The following is a 26,145-nucleotide window of genomic DNA, read 5'->3' on the forward strand; positions in this document are numbered from 1 at the left end:
AAGATATGCCATGTTGTTTGATGTACAAGTTGGTTCATTGACACTGGTGCCTTGTGTTCTAGTATTCTGGGTCGTCGGTAATACTAAAAAGTCTACTTCTGTTAGCTGGACACTGTTTGGATCTTCACTTTTTTGAATTGTTGAAGTGACCATTGTGACTTTTGATGTCCAAAATGTTAGATGGTATAAGTTGACATTTGTTGATCATGTTTGCTAACAAAGTCGAAATTCTATAGTATTACTTGATTTACTTGCAGTATTTTGCAATTAAGGATTTTATATACTTGATGAGAAATTGAATGTGTCTTTTACAAATCACATTGATAAAGTCATTCCTAATACTCATCAAAGATTTTGTTAGAATACAGCTTATCAATGAGAGTTATGTGGGTTTCTTTTTTTGCCCTGAATCCTACATTTACATGTAGAAAGTAATTTTTCTGTACCATTTGGTTGTATCGAGAATTTTTGTAAATTGAAGTTGAATAATCCTGTTTGTCCTTACAGTTGCAAAGACTTTCATTCCTATGTTGTTCATGAACGGTGAATAGTCAATACAACTTCAAAACTATGTACGTAGAGAGAAATACTGCCAGTCTACAGGGTAGTATGACCAATGGTCAATGCATTATCATGTCAACCTTAATGCTGAGAATTACAGCAATCATGTTGTTAAATGAATTACAATTATTTACCATAGCTATCTAATCATTTTTCAGATCAAATCCAATGAACAGCCTAACAGAGTTGAAATTTATGAGAAGACAGTGGCTGTATTAGAACCAGAAGTCTCTAAACTAATGAACTACATGTATTTTCAGGTAAGGAACTGTTTTTCTCACATTCCAGGCCACTGGGAATGTGGGATCGACGGTGTGGGAAAAATCGATCCAACACTCTTAGAAACTGTTCCACACTCTGCAGTAAATATTACACGAGCTCTGATAGGGTTATAAGTAGCCTTTCCTTCCACGCGCAAAATATTATCCAATGACACGATGAGTAACACACGCACAGGAACTAAAGAGTAAGCAGGTCAGAGTACGGGGGCAGACGACAGCATTGTCATTATTTTGGGTAACGTTGTACGTTTTTTGTGACCCCGAAATGGTGACAGACGCACAAAAAAAACGGACGAATTTTCCAAATAATTAGTGAACATAGGCTACTTGGAACATATGGCTAATTTTTTTTTCTGTTGGACATCTCGTCCGTAGCAGAAGTTGAAGTATCGGCAGCAGAACTCGCCACAGAGCTCGCGTATAATTGACACGGAATACTGTAGATGGCCACTAAGTAGGATAGTCGCCTATACAGTGAGACATTCAATGTTTCCAGTATGAATTTAACGCATTTTGTGGTCATGTGAGAAAAAGAATCTCACACACCAAGGACCTGGGATCAGATTTCTCACACTCGTTGGGGATATTTTGTCTCACACGAGCCTGCGGCTAGTGTGAGACAAAATATCGCCAACTCCCCAACGAGCCTGCGGCTAGTGTGAGACAAAATATCCCCAACTCCCCAACGAGCCTGCGGCTAGTGTGAGACAAAATATCCCCAACTCCCCAACGAGCCTGCGGCTAGTGTGAGACAAAATATCCCCAACTCGTGTGAGAAATCTGATCCCAGGTCCTTGGGGGTGTGAGATTCTATTATTCCCTCCATCACAAGTGGGTTATCAACAAATATTTTCACAACATTTCTGGCAAATATGTAGATCCAGATACCAGTATATTGAGCTATGTAAGTGGTCTGAAATCACCAAAGTGCGCCTGCAAACTGCGCCGGCGCATTTCAAACTGCGCCCCCATTTTGCGCCGGTATATTGCGCCGCCCAAACTGCGCCCTTACTCTGCGCCGCGCCATTGCGAAGTTTCAATGTCAAGCACGTATATTCTATTTTGGTTTAGTCAGGCGATTTCAAAGAAATATTCATGTTTTTCGTGGGGAATATGGTGAAATGTGTCGCTAAAATGCGGAGGATGGGAGTAATTTTTTCCGACACGTATGTGAAGTATGAAATAACATCACCCGAGAGGGAAGGTAACTCGGCCAGTCGAGTGTCATTTGCATCGTAAATCGACCTTTGAATCTGTTGTAGTTTCCACCCGAACCTTGTCGGTAAATACTTTCACAGTTAAAAAGGACGCTAAATTTTACTCTCAAACTATTTCGATGGCCAAATATCTCTGCCATTATACGTTTCGTAGGGTAACTCTATACTCAGTATATGGCGAGAGTGTCCTAGCTGTCTCAGTGTCTGAATAGGCGGTGCAGCCGTAAACCGGACACTCCATACTTTCCTTGTTTGATCGGAACCTCGTGGACCGTAATTCTTGCTCTAATTCTGCGACCTTTGAATCGCCCAATAATTGCTACTTCCAACTCCTGACGACCCCAAATGATAAGGAATGCGACTGATTCTGAGACTCTCAGTTCATAGAAGAGTCAAAGTACGATCACTTTGCGACTGAACTTGAGACTCCAATTTCGCTTTGTGATGTACATTTGCGAGTGAATTTGAGACCGGGTCTGAGACTCTTATTTAACGTGCAAACAGCAAATGCGACCGTCCTTACGACTGACTTCCTGACGTAAGGTATGTAAGGGTACCGGAAATCGACAAGTGCGAGGCTAAAGTTAGGAGAGCGAATGTGAGGGCTTGAAGTGTACGTGCTCACTTTGAAAGTGCGAGCGATAGTGAGAATGTGAAGTGAACTCGGTCTGTACATAGTTAGTGCTTGTCAGCATTTATTTCATCACTTTGGTCGAATGAAAACTTACGATCAAGTGATTGCTAAAACAGCGATACGATCTCCATGGAAGTACAGTGCTGTGTATCATGAGCGAACCGCTGAGTGAATTCATCATTGAAGTCCCCGATGGAAAGTATTGCACACACTTATTTAAACACCAAGAAGTTGATATATTCGTCTAAATAAAATATGAATGAGACATTCATCTTTACATAATGGAGAATAGAATATTATATCTGACTACGAAGAACTTTATTCACCAGGTTTTAAAAATCAGCAAGAGACTGATCGGGCTGGGACGTACGATTCACAGACTGATTCAAAGTGGTGGTCAAAGTGAAAGGGGACGCCATGAACACTCAATCCCGATGGGTATTTATATAGTTATGTCAAAAACGGGAGTCACAACCATGATTAGGCTATTCAGAGTCAATTAATTTGAAACGGAACAAATGATAGCACACAATTACATACAATCTAGGTCTAGAATCCTGTGACACTATGGCGGGTTTCCGAGTCCCTGTCGCGGTTTGGAAAACGACCTGCTGACAGCTGATGACAAAACACGCTCATACTTTTGATCATAGACCCTGGAGCGATGTTTTGGATGATTTCTAGCTTCCTTACCCTATAAAAACTTGAAACTAAAATGAAAGACGAAAAAGATCCGTGAACGGACGAGAGATTTCCTGTAGAAACTTCAGATATTTACTGAGGCGGATCATCTATTTTTTTACATGCATGGGCGAATCATGGAAGTGAAATTTACTTCAATGGACGGATCAATCGGAGCACCGAGAATATGGCATTTCCCGTTTGATTTCTAAAACATCTAACAGAAAGGAAAAAAACTGAAACGACAACTGATATCGTGTCATTTAAATACGGGCTTTTAATTGTTCATTCATTTTAGTTATTATCGTCGTGCCGTTTTTAGAAGATTTTTGAGGACCCAAACGACATCATGTGTTGGTCCATTGCCATGGAATCCTATGCCAACGAAAGGCGGTGACTTTTTTTCAAAGTTGAATAAAATTTCCTTTCTGGTTGTGTTAGTCAATTAATCGCAATATGTTCGTTCCCAATTGATCATAAACCCTCGATTCTCCCGTCTATGATTCGATATTCACCGACTCATTCTTTCTCTTCTTTGTCGATCGATGAAAGTTATTTAATCTTCAATACTCTGTCCTAATTTGACTAATGTAACATCTTCACCTATATTGTCATTAGTTTCTAACCAACGTACAAAAACTTGGCCCGTTTGCCAAAGCACATGAGTCTATGATTGCATGAACGGCCGCACTCTATGCATTGGGAAGATATTCATGTTGCAGTCTGCCCGGAAAAAAAAAAACCCGAGGATGTTTAGGCGATAACAAAGGCGATGACTCAGTTAAATAAAACAAAACTAAACTTCGGACATCATATTTTTGTCTTGGCGTACACTTGTCGGTTCGATGTGCGACCATACGCTGATCGCCAATATTCTTTATAAAGCTAGTCATAACAATTCTGCGACAATTTCTCCTTGTGAACGTCCTTGAACCCGTAGCCGCGACCATTGTTTTTTGATGTGTTCCGTGCTTGATGATTGGTAGAATTAATGTATCAAAATTTGAAGACACATGTGACTGAACCCTCTGATTGTTAGACAATTGACGGTGTATAGGGGCGAGACGGAAGGCAACAACAATCCAAGGACCAAGCTAGGGAGCACCATGCATTGCATGCTTTCTAACAATGAGCCGCCTGTTCCATAACTATCATACCATAACGAATCCGGCTTTGACCAATGTTCCTGTCCTGTTTCGGATGATAACTTTCGAGCTGCGTAACCGATGTTGAGGTTCAGATATCCGAATATCTTTCGTGTTCGAAAGGCTTATTGATTTACAGTGAATACAACTTTTGTATAATTAGTTTACGTGTACATAACCCAGCACACGAGGAAAAGCCAAATACTTACCAATACCAGTTGGAAAATTTCAGCGAGCTAGTCGCTCTCAGAGGTCGAGGAAAAAAATACGTCGGTATCGTTGCTCCGCCATGTTTATTGTTGTTTGTACGACTAGTTTGAAAGTCATAGACTTTCTTAACGGGGAAATTCATATTGCCATTCAATATTTTACGCACGAAGTCACCTGTCACCTCCATTCGGAAGCAAAAACGTTTACAGAATGTTTTTATAGTGAAAACTAGCTCCAGGCCGTGACATGTCTCTAGTTACGAAGAAACTTCGTAAATCAAAATCGACATCAACATTGAGCGGTGATCGTGAACCGTTAAAAAAATGTCGGCAAAATAAAACATCAAATGGCTAAACTTTTGGGAGAGAGAGGGAGGGAGGGGTTTATGCAGTCGCGAACTGATCATGGTCTTTAGGATGGATAAATGCAGGGTCGGTTTACACATTTGCGCTGCACAGATATCGAAAATGTACAGATATTTTCCCGAAATTTGACTTATTTTATAACATGAGTAGAACAAAACCAAAAATATTGACGTTACTCTTCGGATGTTTGACTCGCAAGTTTGCTAAAGTTAGATTACATGTATACTTACAGAAAATGGTCGCCGTAGTCTTCTGTTCAAAAATATATGTTCTTCAACACCACGTTTCTGATGATCGGTGATGTCACATTTTATTATTTTTATAAATATAAATTAATGCACCGATTTCAAACTATAATTATTTTTTCTTTTCGAATTGAGAGAGTTTTTAGTAGTTCTGTAGACGAAACGATCGAAATAGCAGAGTATCTTGGCAATGGCACGACATCTATGCTATCGTTTAGCTGCAATAATTGTACAGTTGCAGCCAGAGCCCCGGGTAAGCCGAATTCGGAACGTAATAACGCCAGTTGCAGCGGCGTCGTGGATTGACTGTACCTTTGTCATTTCTGTTGAAGTACACCTGTTATTGCTACAAGCATTGTGGGCTTCATGAAACGTTGTTTCTCTGTACATGTATACTGGTCTTGCCGTTATATTCAGTGTCGTATAATTTGTTGTTTGCATGTCAACACATTGGCCTGTGTACAACCTCCAGTGCACACTAATCGTGACCGTAATTTACTCAGACATAAACATTCGATCCCGTCCGTGAATGTCAAAGGTGAAAGGGATTAACTTGATCCCGGGTATCAAGTCCCTGGCCTTTAATGGCGATGCAAAATCACAAATTTTGACTGCTGCTGAAGCCATGTCCTTTCACGATACCGCCAAGTGAGTGTAATCCGTCCCATACAAACATAACATGGTCTCGTACCTCCGAGACTACATTCTGAAAACATGTCGAAAATCTTACTGGCGAAAGATATATTTTCACACCTTATTGAAAGAAAATTTCTTTACTGCAAGCTTGTGTTTCAGAAGTAACTTATGGTACCGTCCGCTAACTACCTCCATTGGTCCACGTACGTACGTATGTGCGTAGTCCCAAAACAAATCCACGTCATTTTTCGAGCTGCATTTTTTAGTGCACGAATATTAATATCTATAGTCTACACTGCTAAAGCGTCCTGCTACGCAAGTGCGACTACTCGATGTTGTGACACTTGGAGAAGTGTTTTGGCGCAGAGTAAGGGCGCAGTTTGGGCGGCGCAATATACCGGCGCAAAATGGGGGCGCAGTTTGAAATGCGCCGGCGCAGACTGCCGGCGCACTTTGGTGATTTCAGACCGCTTACATACCTGGTATATTACATTGGTACCAATACAGTGACTCTTTGTGCAAGACTAACATGATGATTATCTATAAGCAATAATAATAATCTCCATTATCCATACAAGTGTGGACACATTTTTTGCTCACGTGTGAACACGTGAGCATATGTCGCAGCGATGTCTGTCTGTCTGTCTGTCTGTCCGTCTGTCTGTCTGTGTGTCTGTCTGTCTGTGGGTCCATTTTCTCAAAAACGGATGAACGTATTTCAGTCAAATTTGGTAGACATCTTCAGAATTCAAATGGCTAGAACTGAAAAGGTTTTGGTGGGCGTGGCTTGGATATTAATGAAGTTATGAAAGTTTTAATTTTTCTGTTACGCCGCGTATGACAAGTGAAAACAACGCTGTGCATTCCCTGTGTGCGTTCCTAACACACAGCGTACACTGCGTACGTACGCAGGGCTAGCGAGAGAGTTGCCGACATCGACGGTTTATTTACGAAAAAAGAATAAAAGACTGGCATTTTTGGAAGCGATCGAGTAGCTGAGGTAGGCAGGGATACGACTTGGGCCCAAGAACGCTGAATTTCGGCAGTAATTTGGCTTTTTACGTCAAGTCCAAAAATGGATTTGAAGTCACCACTCTACGTACGGGTCTTTGCAGGGCTGTGGTGAGCGGGGCTATTAGCTGTAGCGGAACACACAGCATCGTACGCAGGGCTAATACGTTCTCTACCTAGCCTCATGGCATGGAAGTGCTGATGAATAATAACTTTGGGTCAAAGGTATTGAAGTGTCCAATCAGGTTCGTGCACAGAGTCCAAGGCCATGACCTACTTCATGTACTTCTGCACTGTTTTGATTTTGCTTCGCCAAGAACGTATTCGTCATTGTCCATAGAAGTATGTTTGCTCTCCTTTGAGGTTGTTTGTGAAACAAATTCCGGGATAGGCCTTGGAATGCATACGATCGGCATCGCGGCAGTGCATGTAGATAGCCCTACGAGTATGGCGAGAGTGTCCGGCTTTGGCTACGCCGCCTCCCACCTCCGGTAGGCGGCGTAGCCCCCGGCGTAGCCAAAGCCGGACACTGTCGCCATACTGGTAGGGCTATGCATGTAGCGTACCATGCTTGTGTAACTGCCGAGCTCAACGTGCATTCACGGTTGATACTCGTGTACAATCATGATGTGTTCAATTCTGATGAAGATTCATAAGTCTTACTTTTGCAGTCTTTTTTCCGTACGACAATACGTGTTACTGTTAGACGAGGTGGCCATTTTATGATAAGTTTCAATACTGCACAGCTACATAGCGTCACTATCGTGTGATCGAGGTACAGCGTTGTTGAACGGGATACAGAAACTCTGCAGAGGGAGCGATCGTTGACATGAACAGTCAATGTACTTCAGCACGTAGTCCGCAGATAGTGGATCGAGAAAATAAACGTGTCCCAGTAAATAACGGAATATTTATGTACATTAACTCGATATTAATCAAATTTCCAGCTCATCGCAAAAAAATGTATTGCAAAGATTAATTTGTCACTGACAAATACTGCACTGTATGGAAAAAACAGTCTGTAGAATAGTTCAATTTCGAGTGGTATTACCCGAGACAAACACTTGTGTTGTCAATTTTGATTTCATTTCATAAACTTCATACTTCATCGAGTATCGTGTATTTCAGCCTTTGTGAAGCCATTTTATTGATATTTTCAATTTTTGTCTTGGCTTTGTTGTGGAACATGTTGAATCGTCTCCGTGGACATGTAGGCAAAAGTGTGACGGGGTCGAAGTGACTTGGGTACCTGGGGCCGACCAAAACCAGTGTGAATTACTGGGGTCAAAGCGGACAGCGGCCGGGATGACGTGTTCCCCAAGCGAGCTACCTTCAGAAGTCTGTTTCATCGCAAAAAAAACGTCAACTTTTAAAACCCGTCATTTATTTACTGATGTATTCTCAGCATCACAAACATATACGCCTCTGCTATGTATCACAGCAAATAGTTATATTTGAGCGCCCCGTAAATGGGATCCTCGTTTTTTTGGGAACCCGGAAGTGTGTCTTGCTCAATGCATTTCCTACCCATAGCGAGGGAAACTGCCCGCGTTCCCATGCTCCCATGCACCCTTTTTCAATGCCAGTGCAACGCCATCTGTGCAAAATTTGTGGTGGTATGCTCCCGTGTGATGGAAAACCTCTCTTATTCTAACAATGACGTAGTTGACTTTGGACTTCGATTTCGTAAATGTGATGTCCATGCAGTGAGTTTGGTTGGCGCGCTTATAATGCAATCTTCGCCCGCCTGCGGTCCGATATCCCGCATTTATTAGCGATATTTATCTGTTTTGACTTGACCAAAGTTGGCAAAACTTGCTATGTACATTAAAGATACTATGATACAAGATTATGAAAGTCATTTGACATTTTTTTCAGCCAATTCCCATATGCATATTTAATGAACCTTCCAAATTAGGGATATATACTGGCATTTACTTGATAAAATTTGGCGAAACATGCTGTGTACATTGATCATTATACCAGGTTATAACAGTATTGAAAGTCATTTTGCATTTTCATGTCAGCTAATTCATAATTTGCATAAATAGCTAACAAGCTTTCACGGTTGGCATATAGAGCTTGAAGGACTTGACCAAAGGTAATTACAAATGCTATATTGTGAGACAATGACAGTACTCAAAGAAATTAATTATTTTTATTTCAGCTAATTACATATTTGAATACTTAATGACCTTTAGAATTGATCTGTGGTGAAATTCATTGTGTTGATCATAACACTTTAAATGTAGCAAAGCATGTAGCAAAGGTTCAAACTTGCACATAAATGCAATATATAATGAAACACGTGAGCATTTTCAGTTCATATCTGGTTCACATCAAGCTTTCCATAAAAGAACAACACTAAAATGGTATCAAATTACAAATACAATGTACGTAATACATGAAACATTACAGAATAAAAATTACACTGAGAAATGGCAGTCATTATATCCTAAAAATGAATATTACTACTCATCATGTCTTTTTACCATCTTGAAATAGCCATTGCTGTTTTCATCCAATGATAAGTAAGATTATAATACCCAATATCTCTGTCAATTGTCTTTTATTTCAGAGGAAAGCAGTTGATAGGTTTTGTGCTGAGGTGCAACGACTTTGCCACCATGGCAAACGAAACGATTTTGTATCAGAGGCATATCTTCTTACTCTTGGAAAATTTCTCAATATGTTTGCCGTCTTGGATGCTTTGAAGAACATGAAATCCAGCATTAAAAATGACTATGCCCAATACAGAAGGTGAGTTTTGTTTATCCAACAATTTTCCATCTCATAATTTTGTCTTACTTCCCATTTTAAGCATTTCAGTGAAAACAATAAGGCAATATCATGATACATAAAGAGGAAGGAAGGAAGAAAAAAGAGCAAAAATCAATGAAATCCAAGGACACTCTACTATTTACAGATGTATGTCTTTATTACCATCTTATGGGACAGATTCATCAACATAGTCACACTTATCAGTATATATATTATCAGTAAATCAATATATAGATGCAATATGTATTACCACTGACTTGTAAGTTAAGGTGACTATGGTTGTTGGTAATTGGTAAACATGTAAGATTTTGCTTCTAGGGCAGATGAAACTTGATACCTCTAGTCAACCATGTCAATGATACTTCTGCTTATTCAAGGGCAGGGATAGAAATGTTTTTTTATTTCCTGCCTTAAAAGTTTGCTACCTGAAATAAAATTAGGTTACAATTGTAAACATCTAATAAGCAATGTGAAGTGTACATTATCACAGATGTGTGCTGTTTTACAAGTCTATTTCTGCTGCATTTAGTCATGCAGGCCTGTGTTTTATGCATCCCAGTTACTGTGCACAGTGTATTAGGTAATTATTGCCAAAATGTTTGATCCACCCAAATAAAGATGTTCACCAAAGAAGAAAGTATACTGTGGCACAGTAGTAGTATGCACACAATCATTTTAGTTTTAAAGGTGTTGTGTTATAGTTTATATGCTGTGGGCTCAATAGCATCATGGAGATAATGTTTCTTTTACGTAAGGTTGATGGAATTTCAAACACAATTCTTGAAAAACAAGATATCCTGCTATATTTACCTATTTTTAAATATTTTTGAAATCTGGTTGAATCTGGTAAAGTGTCAGATTATGATAACATTTTACCCAGAAATCTCTCATTCGATATTTTGATAATATCAAGACATTGCTAGTGATGATAATTTCAACCCCATTAATCTAGTAGAACCAGTCAAATAGTCGTGCATGCTGACAAAATGGATCATTAAGCTTTTGGCAAACTCATTGATTTGACACAGTGCTGAGACAACGCCTCAATGCACTGTTGTAATAGTACTGACTAAGGAAGGGGATGGGCAGTCACGTTTATAGGAAGGAAGGAAGGTAAACTGTTTGAATATCTTGCAACATTTGTCATTAATCTGTGGTAAATGTCCTGATTTGTAGTTTGTTTTTATACAACCTCAAAGGCGGGGTAGAAATAAGTGGGAGAAAATTACCACCAGCAAGACTTTTTGGTGGCAGATAGGTAAAATATGGTGGCATTTGCCACTGTTGCCATCAAGTATTTCAATCACTGCCAACTAGGTCTCAGTGGTGTATGATTTGACAACTTTGCTTGTAAAAGTTTTCTCTAAAAGGTATGCACTAATAAGCTTATTCACAAAATACTGGGATTTATGTCCTTGTACATTGTATGCTTTGGTAGTGTCCTCAACACTACACGTTTCCGACAATGATTTACTCAGACAAACGCCGGCATTTTGCGAATGACCTTATAATACCATAAGAAATATGGAAATTTTTACAGTATATTACCCCTGTCAAAATATTGAATGACGGAAGATACATTCACAGGTGTGAATCTTGTAATTACTGTAATCGAAAGTCTGCATTCTGTCAACTCTACTTGACAATTTCTTATTCCTCTTGCCGTGTTAAGAAACAATCTCTGTGATTGAAAAAACAGATACAGAGTAATTTATCATGTTAGATGGATATGACAGACATCGCTGTGGTATGTTTGAACTGTGTTGCATGTCTGTATCTGTAGTTGCCTACCAAGCTATATGTAGTTTATACATTACTAGTCAGCATTCAATATATCAGTGGGTTTGTACAGAGTTCAAAGGTCATGTAAACTGTGACCCAAGTATCTGTTGGTGGCTTTGTCCTGAGTGAAAGGTTACAGATGCTCTTCAATTTACGGTCACTGAAATGACTGAGTAACTAAATTTTAAAACCTCTATTAGATTATCTTTACTTTGTAAAGTCTACTTATCTGACTTTGTAGAGTTGATATCAGAAGTTTCAATGTAAATAATTCAGTGATTCAGACCAAAGTTTCCAGAAGGCATCTCTGCTAAGCTGGTACAGTTATATGGAGGATTTTTCACAAAATTCATATCAGGGTAGATCTTCCCAATTTAAGACATTCAGTGTGGTTTTTGCAAATGGCTTTTGAAATCGTACCAGGTTATTTTCCATTTTACAAACCATATTATCTTCTAAAAGTGACACGTCAGGTTCACTGAAATGCAATTATCATGTCATTTACATATGTGTATATGACTAACAAATGTAAAATTGTACATGTACTTGAGCCAAAACATGGCTAACATACATGTATTCTGTCTTCTTTATCTATTTCAGGTGAGAATACTAACACAGCCTTCACACACAAATTTTTCTGTCATTATGTACATGTAAACATTTGTCACGCTAAGTGTGTATGACAAAAGGCCTCAATATTAGAGTAGGAATTTCACTTTGCTGTCAGTGTCCAAGGTGTTACTCATCATGTGTCACACACAGTAATTGGATTCCTTTCACTTGAATTGTCACTCCCAGTTCGCCTATAATGCACACTTGGGCTAATTCACAACTGATGGATTCTAACTTAAGAAAAACTGTACAAGAAGATTGTGCACAAGACACTAGAGCAGGACACTGCATTCATAAATCCTTACATTATTTTATATCTTGGTCATATTGAAACATATCAAAAGTAATGGCCACAATAAATGGACAATGTGCTCCTATCTGGCTCCCATTGCAATATGAGTAGTAAGGTTTTCATATCTGTAAAAATTACTTACACATTTAGCTTACAAAGTCAACGTGATGTAACTGATACTGGATAAAAATAAGTTTTGAAAATGATTGGTTCATTGTTCTTCCATCCTTCTACCAAGTAACATCACCAGACAAAACAAGTTTTTTCCCTGTAATACATTCTTGATTGCAATGTCGTCACAACTGATACCTATATCACTCACTTCAAGTGTTTTTTAATGCTTGAGAGATTTGCAAAAAGGATGTTCATTTGCAGTTTATGATATTTCCTGACACCTATTATAAGCTTTATATAGTCATGAAATAAATCTATGCTTGCACTGCAAATGTCCTTCATACCAGTAGTTACTGCCCTCTGCTATGAAAACATTCACAGCAATGTTGAACATGGATATAACCTATGGACATTAATAAGTGCCTGTGCATTATGGGCAAACTCAGATCACTTATGGGAACTGATCACATTTTAGTACATTACAAATGTCTGTCAGTCCATTGACATTGACATTGACATTGGTTACAGCCATCTTTCCAACCATTTGTTTGATTTCTGAAATTCATTTGTGTTAATACAATTTTTGGCCTGATACTACTTTAACAATGTAAAGATACACTGTAGTAATTACGTTTGTCTAACATCATTTGCCTTTACATGTATCTATCAAGAAACTGAAAAGAAGTATTTTGTTAATTTTCATGATGGCAAATGTATGGTGCGTGTGCAGATCCTTGCTTGCTAATGGTTAGCTTTGTATTTTGGGTCAGTCAAGTGTTAATTTTGACAAGGCTTATAAACAGCATAGAGTTCTGTAGTTGAGATGACAACATTCATTAAAGAAACCATCACTATGCCAGTGCTATCTAATACATGTAAAGGTTGTGCCACAGCTGTTATCTAGCATTTCAACCCTTCCATACCCATACTGTCTGCTATTTGGAATGATCCAACCATGCTTTAATTGGTCAAACCATTGTGCCTGGAAAAAGGGTATGCAAGTAGTTTAAAATGTAAATGCAGGGTTGCATTGCATTGTCACTGAATGTGCTTCATTGGCTAACAAGATATGCTTCAAGCCAAGAAATGAGGCCTAGCTACAAAACCTAACCTGTGTTAATGATACAGACAACTAACAATGCTGAGACATCAAATGCTACGCAACAAGACATTTGGCCAACTATCATTGAGGTAAACATCTTATGCCCTTCTCTCATAACAAAAGTTGTGCAACATACTAAAAAATTGATATCCCTAAATGAACCAGCAATGTTAAGTATACCAGTGCTTACAAAACCATATGCTCTGCTTTTGTCATCTTAAAACGCCCAAGGTTTTTTGATTTTATATCAAGTTCTGACTTTTACAAACAGTGAGAACAGGAGAGTATCAGGTCTGCGTGATGGATTTTGCTAAAACAACATTGACTGCCATATCATCTTTATAATATCAGTGCTAGTCAGTGTTTTAGTTCCTAAATTCATTGTTGTTTATTTTGCCACTGAAATCAAAATGTCATGTTGAAATCTAAAACTGTCAAGTATTACAAAGTTTATGACAACTTTGTGGGATGTTAAGGTTATTGGTACACTTCTTCATTGTTTATGTGTCCATTGTGGATTCATCTTATGATTGATATCAGTGGATTAATTCAGCAAATGCTGAACACTTTCCATATTTTCCTGTACTAGATTGAACAGAAGTGTGATCTATGACAGACTTACCATAAGCCTTTTTCCTTTAAATCTTTGAAAAACAAGTCCTTCAGCAATACCATTTATATTACATAAGATTTGCGATGAACAAACTCCAAACAGTAGAACCAACTTTGACCCAAATGTAATTCAGTATAAAAATGCACCAACTAACCTGTAAGAGCTCATTGCCTCTCTATAAAATTTTGCTGAGTGAAGCTTTCCCTTTTTGAAATCTTACAGAGAATATGTAATGAGAGTAACCGTTCCACACAGTTCAGTCTTTATTTTTACAAAAGTAGTAGATTTCCATGACTTTGTTACACAAACATCTTTTGTATTTTGGGATTTTACTTATTTCTTGTACATTCAAGCTTGAAGCATGTTTATCAGGGTATTTATTCACAAATGTTTATCAGACGTTGTCACAGTGATAAATCATGGTGAGATCACTATTGCAAGTCATCCATATTTCTTCTAACTGATGATACAGGAATGTTTGTGTAGTAGATTCTACTTTTTCAAAGGAACAGTTTATGCAGTCCAGTCTTTGTAGGAATGATTAGTCATCATATCCGTAACTCATGTTAATACCAGATCACAGTCTGTGAATGGTCTCATTTTTCACACCTATATACCATGTGTATGTAAACAGTTCTCCAATTTTTGTTTTGCAGCCTAAGTGGCCATCTACATAATTACAAAAAAACAAGTGAAAAGAATATGCAAAATCTCACATAAAATATCAAAAATGTTGTCCAGGGGAACATTTTTCATACAACAACTTACAGTTTCCATATTTTCACCTTACAGAGCTGCCCAATTCCTACGTAAAATGGCAGACCCTACATCTATACAAGAATCACAAAACTTGTCCATGTTTCTGGCTCACCATGATAAAATAACCAACACCCTGAGAGAACTTCTAGAGAAGATACATGGCTATGAAGATCTACTTGCTGACATCATTAATATCTGCTGCTATCACTTTGAAACTAAAATGTATTTACTGCCCCATGAAAAACACATGTTACTCAAGGTAGGCATTTTGTTCTTCAATGAGGTAGCTATTCTAAATCTGCATTTTCATTTAAAATGACTATGTTTACCCTTTCCATCAAACCAAAGGAGACCTCCACTATCAGGTTGTAAATTTAATACTTCCCTCATTTCCCTTTAAGGACTGAACTAAGAATACTGTATAGATACATGTGCATGGCTTGACAACTGCAATACTCGTACATGTTCTACTGCCTCCAAAAAACTGTCCGTCATGCCTTTTTCGTCTGTTTAAGATAGCATCACCAGTAGAGTGTGATAAGGAAATGCCATTGGCAAAGTCAATGTGTTGTGAGCCAACTTTTAAAGCTAAGAACTTGATTTAAATACCCAAACAGCCTACCGTCTGTTGGCACTCAACCATCAGATATAATTGCATTGATACACGCTTGGTGACTCCTGTGAAATGACTGTAGGATGCTCGTAACATTTTGCCCTTAACAAAAACACAAATATGTGAACAAGTTTGTCACAGAACAGAAACCAATAGCTTTTGAATATATATATATATATATATATATATATATATATATATATATATATATATATATATATATATATATATATATATATATATATATATATATATATATATTACAAATTTGAGTGTATATTTGTTTTAACTACAGGTCATGGGGTTTTGTTTATACCTTATGGATAGCAATGTTAGTAATATTTATAAAATGGATGCCAAGAAGAAAATAAACTTATCAAAGATTGATAAGTTTTTTAAGGTAGGTTTGAATCAAATATATAGTCATACAACCTAGGGATCAAAACAACTTTGTCTGGTTTTGTTAATGCTCCATACTGAAACAGCAATGAACTCGCTGACAATTTATTTACAATAGTTACATCATTGAAACCAGGAATTGATACTGTTTGTTTAAAAAATAAAAGGTTTCTATCATTTCTTCAATTGTGCTTTCATTTCACGGTAAGTTCTGAATGTGAATGAAATTTAAGGAAAAAATGACACCGTTTTGTCTCTGATAGCTAAATAACCCTTTCTAAGCAGTAAGATTATCACAGTTATAATCCATTGTTGTTTGACTTTCTGTGTCTTTCAGCAATTAGAAGTTGTACCACTCTTTGGTGATATGCAAATACCACTTTTTACTTATGTGAAAAATGGACCAAACTACAATGAAAACAAATCTCGATGGACATGTAGCTCCAATAGTGTAAGCCATCAGTATAATCTACTTGAACAATTGGTCAGTATTCGTGAAGACCATACAAGATATATCAGCAAATTGGCAAGGCACAGTAATGAGGTGAGTGCTAAGCTATGTGTGTTTTGAGTTTCTGTCATGTGTATCTGCATTATAAAGTACAGTCCAATGCTTGTATGTATATGTTTGTCCAAGAGGTGAGCCAACATTTAATTAGTAAATGAAAGAGAACTTTTTCTCGAGAAATACAATTTCTATACTGGACTCACAATAGATCCTAAGATGTTTACCACACAACCACTGTTACCAAAGTCTCCTACAGAAAATAATGTTGATATGTTTGCAACAGATTCAACAATAAGTTGGACATCTTGTATCTTTCAAAATCTCATCACCTTACATAACACTTGAAAGCTAATTGTTAAGCAAATAGAAATGTATGTATTATGTACATTAGATGATATCAAATGCTTGCCTGTGGTAGAATATTGAGGTGTACCAGTCAGCATTCAAGTATGTAAACTACCTACCCAACCATGTCTCTGTAACATCATTTCTTATTTTGAGTTTGCCACTATCTCTGATTGTTCCTTGATGGCTGAAATACATAGTTAGACTTCAACATCATTATTTTACTTCAATTATGTTAGGAAATGCATATATAGTGTGTCAGAAGAATGTAAAACATGAGCAGTGTCCTTTGATATGAAAAATATCTTGTGTACTTCACTGCGTTACAGTTGACATTGTCATTTGAGTGGGCTCTCCACTTGCCACTTCTTAAACATCAACAAACAATTTTGCCATCTAAGTTGACAGCTGTGATCTATGTACTACAGAAATTATTGCAATTCACAATTCAGATGACTAGGACATTTTAAAATCTCTTTGAAATAGCAATAATTATCAGTGGTTTCTAGCTTGTCCCAGGCAGTCAGCCATCAGAAAAATTTCTGTAAAGGAGGCCTTGTTATATGCATTGCATATCAGTTGTACAGTCACAATCACAGATCAGAATAGAGATATCAAATCAAGTAGTACATATTTGAAAAAGTACTGTAACACATCAACCACAATGGATATACAGTGTACGTGAACCCTGCTGTCAGTGGTATGTTTTCATGGTGTCTGAGTGTTTTCAGCCCAGTCACCAATAATCACTGCAGTTCCAAGTAAACTGTCAGCAATTTAATTTTTAAAATGTCCTGGCTAGCCATCTAAATGGTAAATTGCAGTTATTTTGTAGCTACATGTACACAGTCAGTCTAATAGTTCACAAATTTAGACAGTGATACTACACTGGTACTACTCTCTCAGTTAAGGGTTGACATGGGACGTTAAAAGTATATGTTCAGCTGTAGGAGGTTCTGTACTCATTCAAATAATCAGTGCAAAGCCATTGTAAAAGACAACAGTGCAATAAATTTATCATGGCAGAGGCAATACCAGATACCAATACAAGACAATGCCTGGACAGTTGAAGCAGTGTCTGTCTTGCCTGAATACTGATCAGTTTTTAGACTTATATAAACTTTGAAATGGTGTGAAGCTGATGGTCTAGTCAGTGAGATAGTTCAGTGAGAATGACAGACTGATAGTTTAGTCAGTGACACATTGTTAGCTCAGCATAGTCTGGTCAATGGCAAACTAGTATTTAGGTAAATGATATGCTGATAGTTCAGTCAGTGATCAACAGATAGTTATACATGTAATCAGTGACATGATAATGGTTTGGTAAGTGACACACTAACAGTTAGGTCAGTTATACACTGATAGTTTGGTCAGTGACACACTGGTAGCAGTTGAAGGTATACTGTCACCTGTTCAAATTTTGCCACAGTTATCGTGGAAAGAGAAAATCTAACCAATCAGAGATTTTAAGCGGGTGGCCGCTTTTTAAAAACAGCGCCCTCACATGGGCATTTTGAATACCAAGGAACGCCCCTCTGACCATATATGGGCATATTTAGATTACAGGTGACTGTATACCTTTAATCAGTCATGCTACTGATAGTGTTGACATTAACATATCCATAATCAGTCAGTGACAGAACTTAAAGTTTAGTTGGTATCTCTGTGTGTCTTGTCAAAGGTATTTTTACTTGTCAGTTTTACCAGTGTTTGTTATTCAGTGGCTTTCATTACTGGATCAAATCAAACAAAAAGGAATAAATAAAAAAAGCAAATAGTACATAGGTTAAAAACAACTGTTATTCAAAAAAAATTATCATACAGTTAAGGTTTAATGTGTGTGTATGATTAACTTTTACATTTTTGATGTGTGATTTTTTTCACTGTCATTTATAGGTTGTAACAACCGCACAGAAGGAAACCAGTAGATCAGACAATGAGAATAAGGAGTTGTATGATTTAGCATTGAAAGGTCTTCAATTACTCTCAAGCTGGACTGCCAGAGTCATGGAGTTGGTATGTTACTGCTTTCAGTGTTTTCTAACTTGTGTAAGCTGTTCTCAGAAAATGAGTATGTGTCTCAATTTAATAGCAAAGTTGTATTTATGTAACATCATTTTCATATGACTACACAAGTTGAAAAGCATAACCCATCAATTTGACTTTTATGCAAAGTGTTTATTGATATCCAGTTAATGGTTAAACTAAAGTGAAGTTATTTGACATTCAATGGTTTATTGAAAGTGAAAGTAAAATATAAAGACCAGCAGAGTATGTCTGTGCTTAGAAAACCATGACAGCTCTCTTCTGATAGCACTGGTTACTTGTTTATATAACTTACTTGTTTCTGATACTTTTAACTAGTGGCAGCCTTTCAAAGTGTTGTGAAGATTCCATAAGAATTCTCTAATGATATATATTGAGTAGAGTGAATGTTTTGATTGATGTGTGTCATTTTTTTGCAGTATTCATGGAAACTGGTACATCCTGTGGACAGTTACTCCAACTCATGTCCCAAAGAAGCTGAAGAATATGAAAGGGTTTGTCTAACATCACTCTATTTTCAAGTCTTTAATGAACCCTTGAGGCCGTATAGAAATTTAATTGTGGAAGGAATGGGAGTATCTTTTAAACAAAGAGTAGTGTATTTAATCACATTTCGGAAATTATCAAGGAAAATTGCGCTGACTGTGCATTTGTAGTTATGGTTACAAGTGAATTAAGTGAGAAACATTAAACAGAAACTCACACTTTCAGCCGTTATTATTTCAGTAGTTTAGAGCTTGCAAAACTAAAGTGGTTAAAACAGAAGTACATTGTAGATTTGTGTTGCTGTTTGTGTAGAAGATTTTTTACTATGCAATTTTCTTGTTTAATTTCTACAGGCAACACGATACAACTACAACAGTGATGAAAAGTTTGCACTAGTTGAAGTTATAGCCATGATTAAAGGATTACAAGTTCTGATGGTCAGAATGGAAAGTATTTTCAATGAAGCAATACTGAGAACTATTTATGCTGAGATTCAGGACTTTGTCCAGTTAGAGTTACGGGATCCAATGAGACAATCAATCAAGAAGAAAAAGAAACTTGTTGAGAGGTAATTGATTCCATTGGAGATCTTTTGCAATCAGTGTGGGGAAAGTACAGACCACCCGAATCTATTTGCTGTGATCCATGCAGGAATACACACTAGCCATTAATTGTCTTCAGTACTGCCAATTCTGAACAGCACACCATATGACAAGTTACATCATTGATAATTTCTGAAAAATTGTGAAACATGTACTTTAATTTGGCAGTTTGCATGTTTTTTGATGACTAAGAAATCGTTTCTTTTGCTCCCTCTCTCACAAAATGTTTCTTCTGAAGTGACAAATATACTTAGCACAAAAAATAAATCCTAGGCCATAAAACATTCAATTTCTGACAGGTTATGGGAGAAATAAACTAAACAGTTTGTTGATTGCTAAAATCTTAATGTTGTATTTGAAGTTATATCAAGTCAGTTCGTGAAACCTGTGCTGATTGGTTAAGAGGAGTTGAACCCCATGATGATCCTGCATTACGAGGAGAGAAAGATCCAAAGAGTGGTTACAATGTCCATGTACCAAGACGAACTGTGGGACCTTCAAGTACACAGGTATGGAATAAATGTTAATTTAAAAGTGTTATGAAATATTCAGTTAAATCATTTCATCATTAATTATGTTGCTCCAAATTATATCAACAATCTCCTGAACCGGATGAGTCTTCAGTTTCATTGCCTGTTATGAATTCTCTTTCATTGTTGAAAATTACCAGCTGAATTTACATCTTGTCTCAAAATTTTACACAGCTATTCGAAATAACTTTGAAGCATATTATCCCTCAATTGCACATGTATTTCAAATACAAGGAGAATTTATCAGAGTAAGAAATAGATAATAGATACCTGGCAAATTCTAAAATGCAGCAACAGTGAATTACATTAACTGTGTGTGTCTAACCTGATAACTGTGTGTGTCTAACCTGATAACTGTGTGTGTCTAACCTGATAACTGTGTGTGTCTAACATGATAACTGTGTGTGTGTCTAACCTGATAACAATGTGTCTAACCTAATAAACGTGTGTGTCTAACCTGATAACTGTGTGTGTCTAACTTGATATCTGTGTGTCTAACCTGATAACTGTGTGTGCCTAACCTGATAACTGTGTGTGTCTAACATGATAACTGTGTGTGTGTCTAACCTGATAACAAGGTGTCTAACCTAATAAACGTGTGTGTCTAACCTGATAACTGTGTGTGTCTAACCTGATAACTGTGTGTGTCTAACATGATAACCGTATGTGTCTAACCTGATAACTGTGTGTGTCTAACATGATAACTGTGTGTGTGTCTAACCTGATAACAAGGTGTCTAACCTAATAAACGTGTGTGTCTAACCTGATAACTGTGTGTGTCTAACTTGATAACTGTGTGTCTAACCTGATAACTGTGTGTGCCTAACCTGATAACTGTGTGTGTCTAACATGATAACTGTGTGTGTGTCTAACCTGATGACAAGGTGTCTAACCTAATAAAACATGTGTGTCTAACCTGATAACCGTATGTGTCTAACCTGATAACTGTGTGTGTCTAACATGATAACTGTGTGTGTGTCTAACCTGATGACAAGGTGTCTAACCTAATAAAACATGTGTGTCTAACCTGATAACCGTATGTGTCTAACCTGATAACTGTGTGTGTCTAACATGATAACTGTGTGTGTGTCTAACCTGATAACAAGGTGTCTAACCTAATAAACGTGTGTGTCTAACCTGATAACTGTGTGTGTCTAACCTGATAACTGTGTGTGTCTAACCTGATAACTGTGTGTGTCTAACCTGATAACTGTGTGTGTCTAACATGATAACTGTGTGTGTGTCTAACCTGATAACAAGGTGTCTAACCTAATAGACGCGTGTGTCTAACCTGATAACAGTGTGTGTCTAACCTGATAACTGTGTGTGTCTAACCTGATAACTGTGTGTGCCTAACCTGATAACTGTGTGTGTCTAACATGATAACTGTGTGTGTGTCTAACCTGATGACAAGGTGTCTAACCTGATAAACGTGTGTGTCTAACCTGATAACTGTGTGTGTCTAACCTGATAACTGTGTGTGTCTAACATGATAACTGTGTGTGTGTCTAACCTGATAACAAGGTGTCTAACCTAATAAACGTGTGTGTCTAACCTGATAACAGTGTGTGTCTAACCTGATAATTGTGTGTTTGTCTGACCTGAGAACCATGTGTGTATCTAACCTGATAACAATATGTCTAACCTGATAAACGTGTGTCTAACCTGACAACTGTGTGTGTCTAACCTTATAACCGTGTGTGCCTAACCCACTAACAGTGTGTGTCTAACCTGATAACTGTGTGTGTCTAACCTGATAACTATGTGTACTTAACCCAATAACAGTGTGTCTAACCTGATAACAGTGTGTGTCTAACCTGATAACAGTGTGTGTCTGACCTGAGAATCGTGTATGTGTGTCTAACCTGATAACAATTTGTCTTACCTAATAAACATGTGTGTCTAACCTGATAACCATGTGTGTCTAACTTGATAACCATGTGTCTAACCTAATAAATGTGTGTGTCTAACCTGATAACAATATGTCTAACCTTATAAACGTGTGTGTCTAACCTAATAACCGTGTGTGTCAAACCTGATAACCGTGTGTGCCTAACCCAATAACAGTGTGTGTCTAACCTGATAACCATGTGTGTCTAACCTGATAACTGTATGTGTCAAACCTGATGAAGTGAAATTCACATGTACAAGACAGCTTAGATCCAGTTGTGTACATGTATAGTCTTGTATGAGCAGGGCCATTGCCTACCCTTCAATATTTTGCACATATATATTACATTTGCACCCAATCTATTCATTGATTTGAAATACTTTGTTTTTGTTAGTTGTATATGATGAGGACAATGCTGGAACTACTGATATCGGATAAAAGTGGTACTGGAAAGAAGACAGTGCGTAAAGAATTAGATCCTCTTTCATTAGAAGCAATTGACAAGTTTCATAAGAGATCATTTTTTTATCTTCATTTGTTGAATTTCTCAGGTGAGTCACTCAATGTTTATTGTTTCCTCATGGAATTGATATCATACCCTATTTAGGTAATCATATACACTTGTAGTAGTTATCTCCTTGATTAATCTTTCACATTTTACCACATTCTTGTTACATTTTTCAGACATACGGCACAAGACTGCTAATAAATTTCCCATAGGCCACCATAGTAGCATTGAGCTCAGTTTTCCTTTTTTAAACATTCATCAGCATGATCCCTCTTGACAGGTGTTAGGTCAATGTCAGCTTGACTACTGATGAATTTTTTGTGTGGGCAACTCCACAGAAATGTTGAGTTAGTGATGAAAATAGCGCCCCCAGTGGTGTTTTTGACAAAATTCAGTCCCATTGCTATGATTTCTATGGCCCCTAGAACTCATATTACCACAGAATGCTACAGCCATCATTCACAACAGTTCGAATTTTGATTCAAGCATGCCATTATCTTTACAAAAATACTCCAAATGAAAGTTCAAACCAAATAAGCACCCATGCAGGTATCAAATCTTAAAGGTCCACACTATTTTTCACCCGAACTATCTTCATGGGTAACTAACCTGGAACCACATTTAAAGAAATAAAATTCTGGTTTCTTACCAGTAGGGCATGAACAGTGATGTGAAAATTTCTGATTGCTCCATGTCGTACTACAAACATGTATCTAAGGTTTCTTAATCAAAACAAGACCTGTTAAGAGCAAACACTGTAAATTTGTCATTCAAATTACTGTAACCATTCCTGTCAGTTGTCACTATATAAAGTGTACAAAAACATATATTGTGTTTGCTATTTTTCAAAATGAAGGTTAAACCTTACTGTAATAAAAGTTGTAGTAGAATTTGTTGATGAAAGGGTTGTGCAATAGTGTATTGTTGCGTTATGAGGTTTCATGACATCTTAAAACAATTCTGAAATGTTAATTAACATTCATTTCCTTCTAGCTACCATGAATTTTCAGACTAATTTTTGTTGTGATGTATTTGTCATTGCTACAGAGGCACTGCAGCAAGCTTGTGATTTGTCTCAACTATGGTACAGAGAGTTTTACCTTGAACTTACCATGGGTAAAAGAATACAGGTAAGAGTTGGTTACTGCCAGACAAGTGCAATTACGGTATAGCAGTGTGTAAATATGCAACACAAAGTGACACTAGCAGCAAATAGTTTAGAGGGACAAAGTGGCTGTTTTGTGCATTCTTACATTTTAGGCAAAGGTCAAAGTGTCAAAATCAAAAAGTGATCATATCTCTTTCTTCTACATTGAAGAAAGATACTTACATGAATGAACAGAAAATGAGAAATAAATCCAGAAGTGCCAGACTGAAATTTCTATATTTCAATGAAACAGAGATGTGAGGCAGGAGATGTACATGGTAAACTTCAATTTGGCTGAATGATTTGCTACTTTGATTTTTTTACAGTTCCCTATAGAGATGTCATTACCATGGATACTGACAGACCACATCTTGGAATCCAAAGAACCATCCATGATGGAGTAAGTGTTCCATGAGAAATCAAAGCTTTGATACTATAGGAAAGAATTTTCTGAATATTGATTTCTTCAATTTATTGACTTGAAAAGTTACAGTGCAAACAAAGCCTTGTTCTTCTGATAAGGGAAAAAGTATGTTTTGTGGGAATAGGGTAGATCAGTAAGAAATATTTTTGATATTTTTTATTTATTTTTGACCCATCAAAAAATAGCAAAATTTGGCAAAACATGGATGATTTTACAAAAATGCAAAAAGGTAAGACGACTGTAAATAGTGTATGTTGAGTTACTGGTTTGCTGAAAGAACAGTAATTATGGTAGATAGCAGAAAAAGTGAAGATCAATTATGTATCCAGTCAAGTTGATATGCCATGGTAAGCTGCACTTGGCACTACACTGCTCTGCCATACAGACAGAAGTGAAAAGACTCTCTCCAAGATAGTTTCATAATTCTGCAAAATGACTCAAAAGGATATAAACTATTATAGAAAATGTTGTGTAAGTGTAGATTCATAGCTTGTTTTTGAATCAGAGATGTAATTTATATCACTCTGCAGGTTGAATAACAAATTTGAACTGATTGTTTACCAAGGCAAACTCTCAGTTAAAACAGTGTATAAAAACCTTGTTTTAACAAGTGTGTTAGGATACCTATGCTATTGTAAGGCTCTGTAGTTCTGAGTGTGTGTACATGTATGTGTGTGTAGCATGAGTTTACAGGAATTTTAGAGTTCTAATATTCAAAACACCGATTGATATGGCTGCCTTACAAATCCTAAGAAAGAGTTTGGAATAATCATTAGATGATAACAGAGTTACTGATTTTGTGTATCATACCTAAGTTGTACACTGTATCTGATCTTTCTTCAGCTGTCTATGATGCATAAAATGTGTAGAAACATGCTTTGATGAAATTAAAGTTTGTAACTTCTTTTTCGTCAGGTATGTTTTGTATCCGTTAGATTTGTACAGTGATAGTGCCCACTATGCCCTAACAAAGTTCAGGAAACAATTCCTGTATGATGAAGTGGAGGCTGAAGTGAGTATAATATAATACATGCGAAGTTTATATGGCTTCAGTAGTCAGTTTGCGTAACTGCAAGTCACATGTCTATTCAGTGTACTTTAAATTTCATAAAAGGGATTTCAAGCTTTCAGAAAATGTACATAGAACTGCATAAGCTTCAAGTCTGTGCTTTGAAGTCAAATGTTATTCCATGGGCGCCTAGAGAGTGGGTACCACAGTGGAAACTGGAAATAAAAGCCTTTCCATGATCTGTTGTCACTAAAACACTACAGTAAAATTAAATAACAAAAGCCATAACACCAACTTGAACTTCAAATTTTGATGAATTGTTGTCAGAAAATCTCTTGTCCTTCTGTATACTTTTTAAAATAACTTTCCAATTGTTAGTTATATTCTCTGATCTGAAAATTTATGTGCCACATGAGTGGGTTTATTGTGACACATGTTTACATTTCTTTGTGAAGTACAGTACAAATAATAACTTTTGGACACACAAATGATTAGCCTTTTGTGATTCACCGATAATATATTTTGAACTTGAGCTGAATATACTACATGTTGTATAACTTCTGATATTAAATCCTTATTCGCACTGACTTTGTATG

General features: G+C 37.0%; 1 protein-coding gene across 2 annotated transcripts in view; it reads left to right on the top strand.

Moving 5' to 3' along the window:
* Positions 1–26,145, top strand: part of LOC139130713 (cytoplasmic FMR1-interacting protein 2-like) — a 58,020-nt gene that overhangs the window by 6,998 nt on the left and 24,877 nt on the right. For both annotated transcript variants that reach the window (XM_070696481.1, XM_070696482.1), the window contains 13 exons: positions 720–821; positions 9,565–9,746; positions 15,075–15,300; positions 15,950–16,054; positions 16,391–16,597; positions 18,803–18,922; positions 19,372–19,446; positions 19,792–20,006; positions 20,402–20,549; positions 22,856–23,012; positions 24,017–24,099; positions 24,443–24,516; positions 25,456–25,552. In XM_070696481.1, the coding sequence (XP_070552582.1) occupies positions 720–821; positions 9,565–9,746; positions 15,075–15,300; positions 15,950–16,054; positions 16,391–16,597; positions 18,803–18,922; positions 19,372–19,446; positions 19,792–20,006; positions 20,402–20,549; positions 22,856–23,012; positions 24,017–24,099; positions 24,443–24,516; positions 25,456–25,552 (1,791 nt within the window). The remainder of the gene's footprint in view (positions 1–719; positions 822–9,564; positions 9,747–15,074; positions 15,301–15,949; positions 16,055–16,390; positions 16,598–18,802; positions 18,923–19,371; positions 19,447–19,791; positions 20,007–20,401; positions 20,550–22,855; positions 23,013–24,016; positions 24,100–24,442; positions 24,517–25,455; positions 25,553–26,145) is intronic.

Source organism: Ptychodera flava, chromosome 4, assembly GCF_041260155.1.
Source record: "Ptychodera flava strain L36383 chromosome 4, AS_Pfla_20210202, whole genome shotgun sequence".
NCBI lineage: Eukaryota > Metazoa > Hemichordata > Enteropneusta > Ptychoderidae > Ptychodera > Ptychodera flava.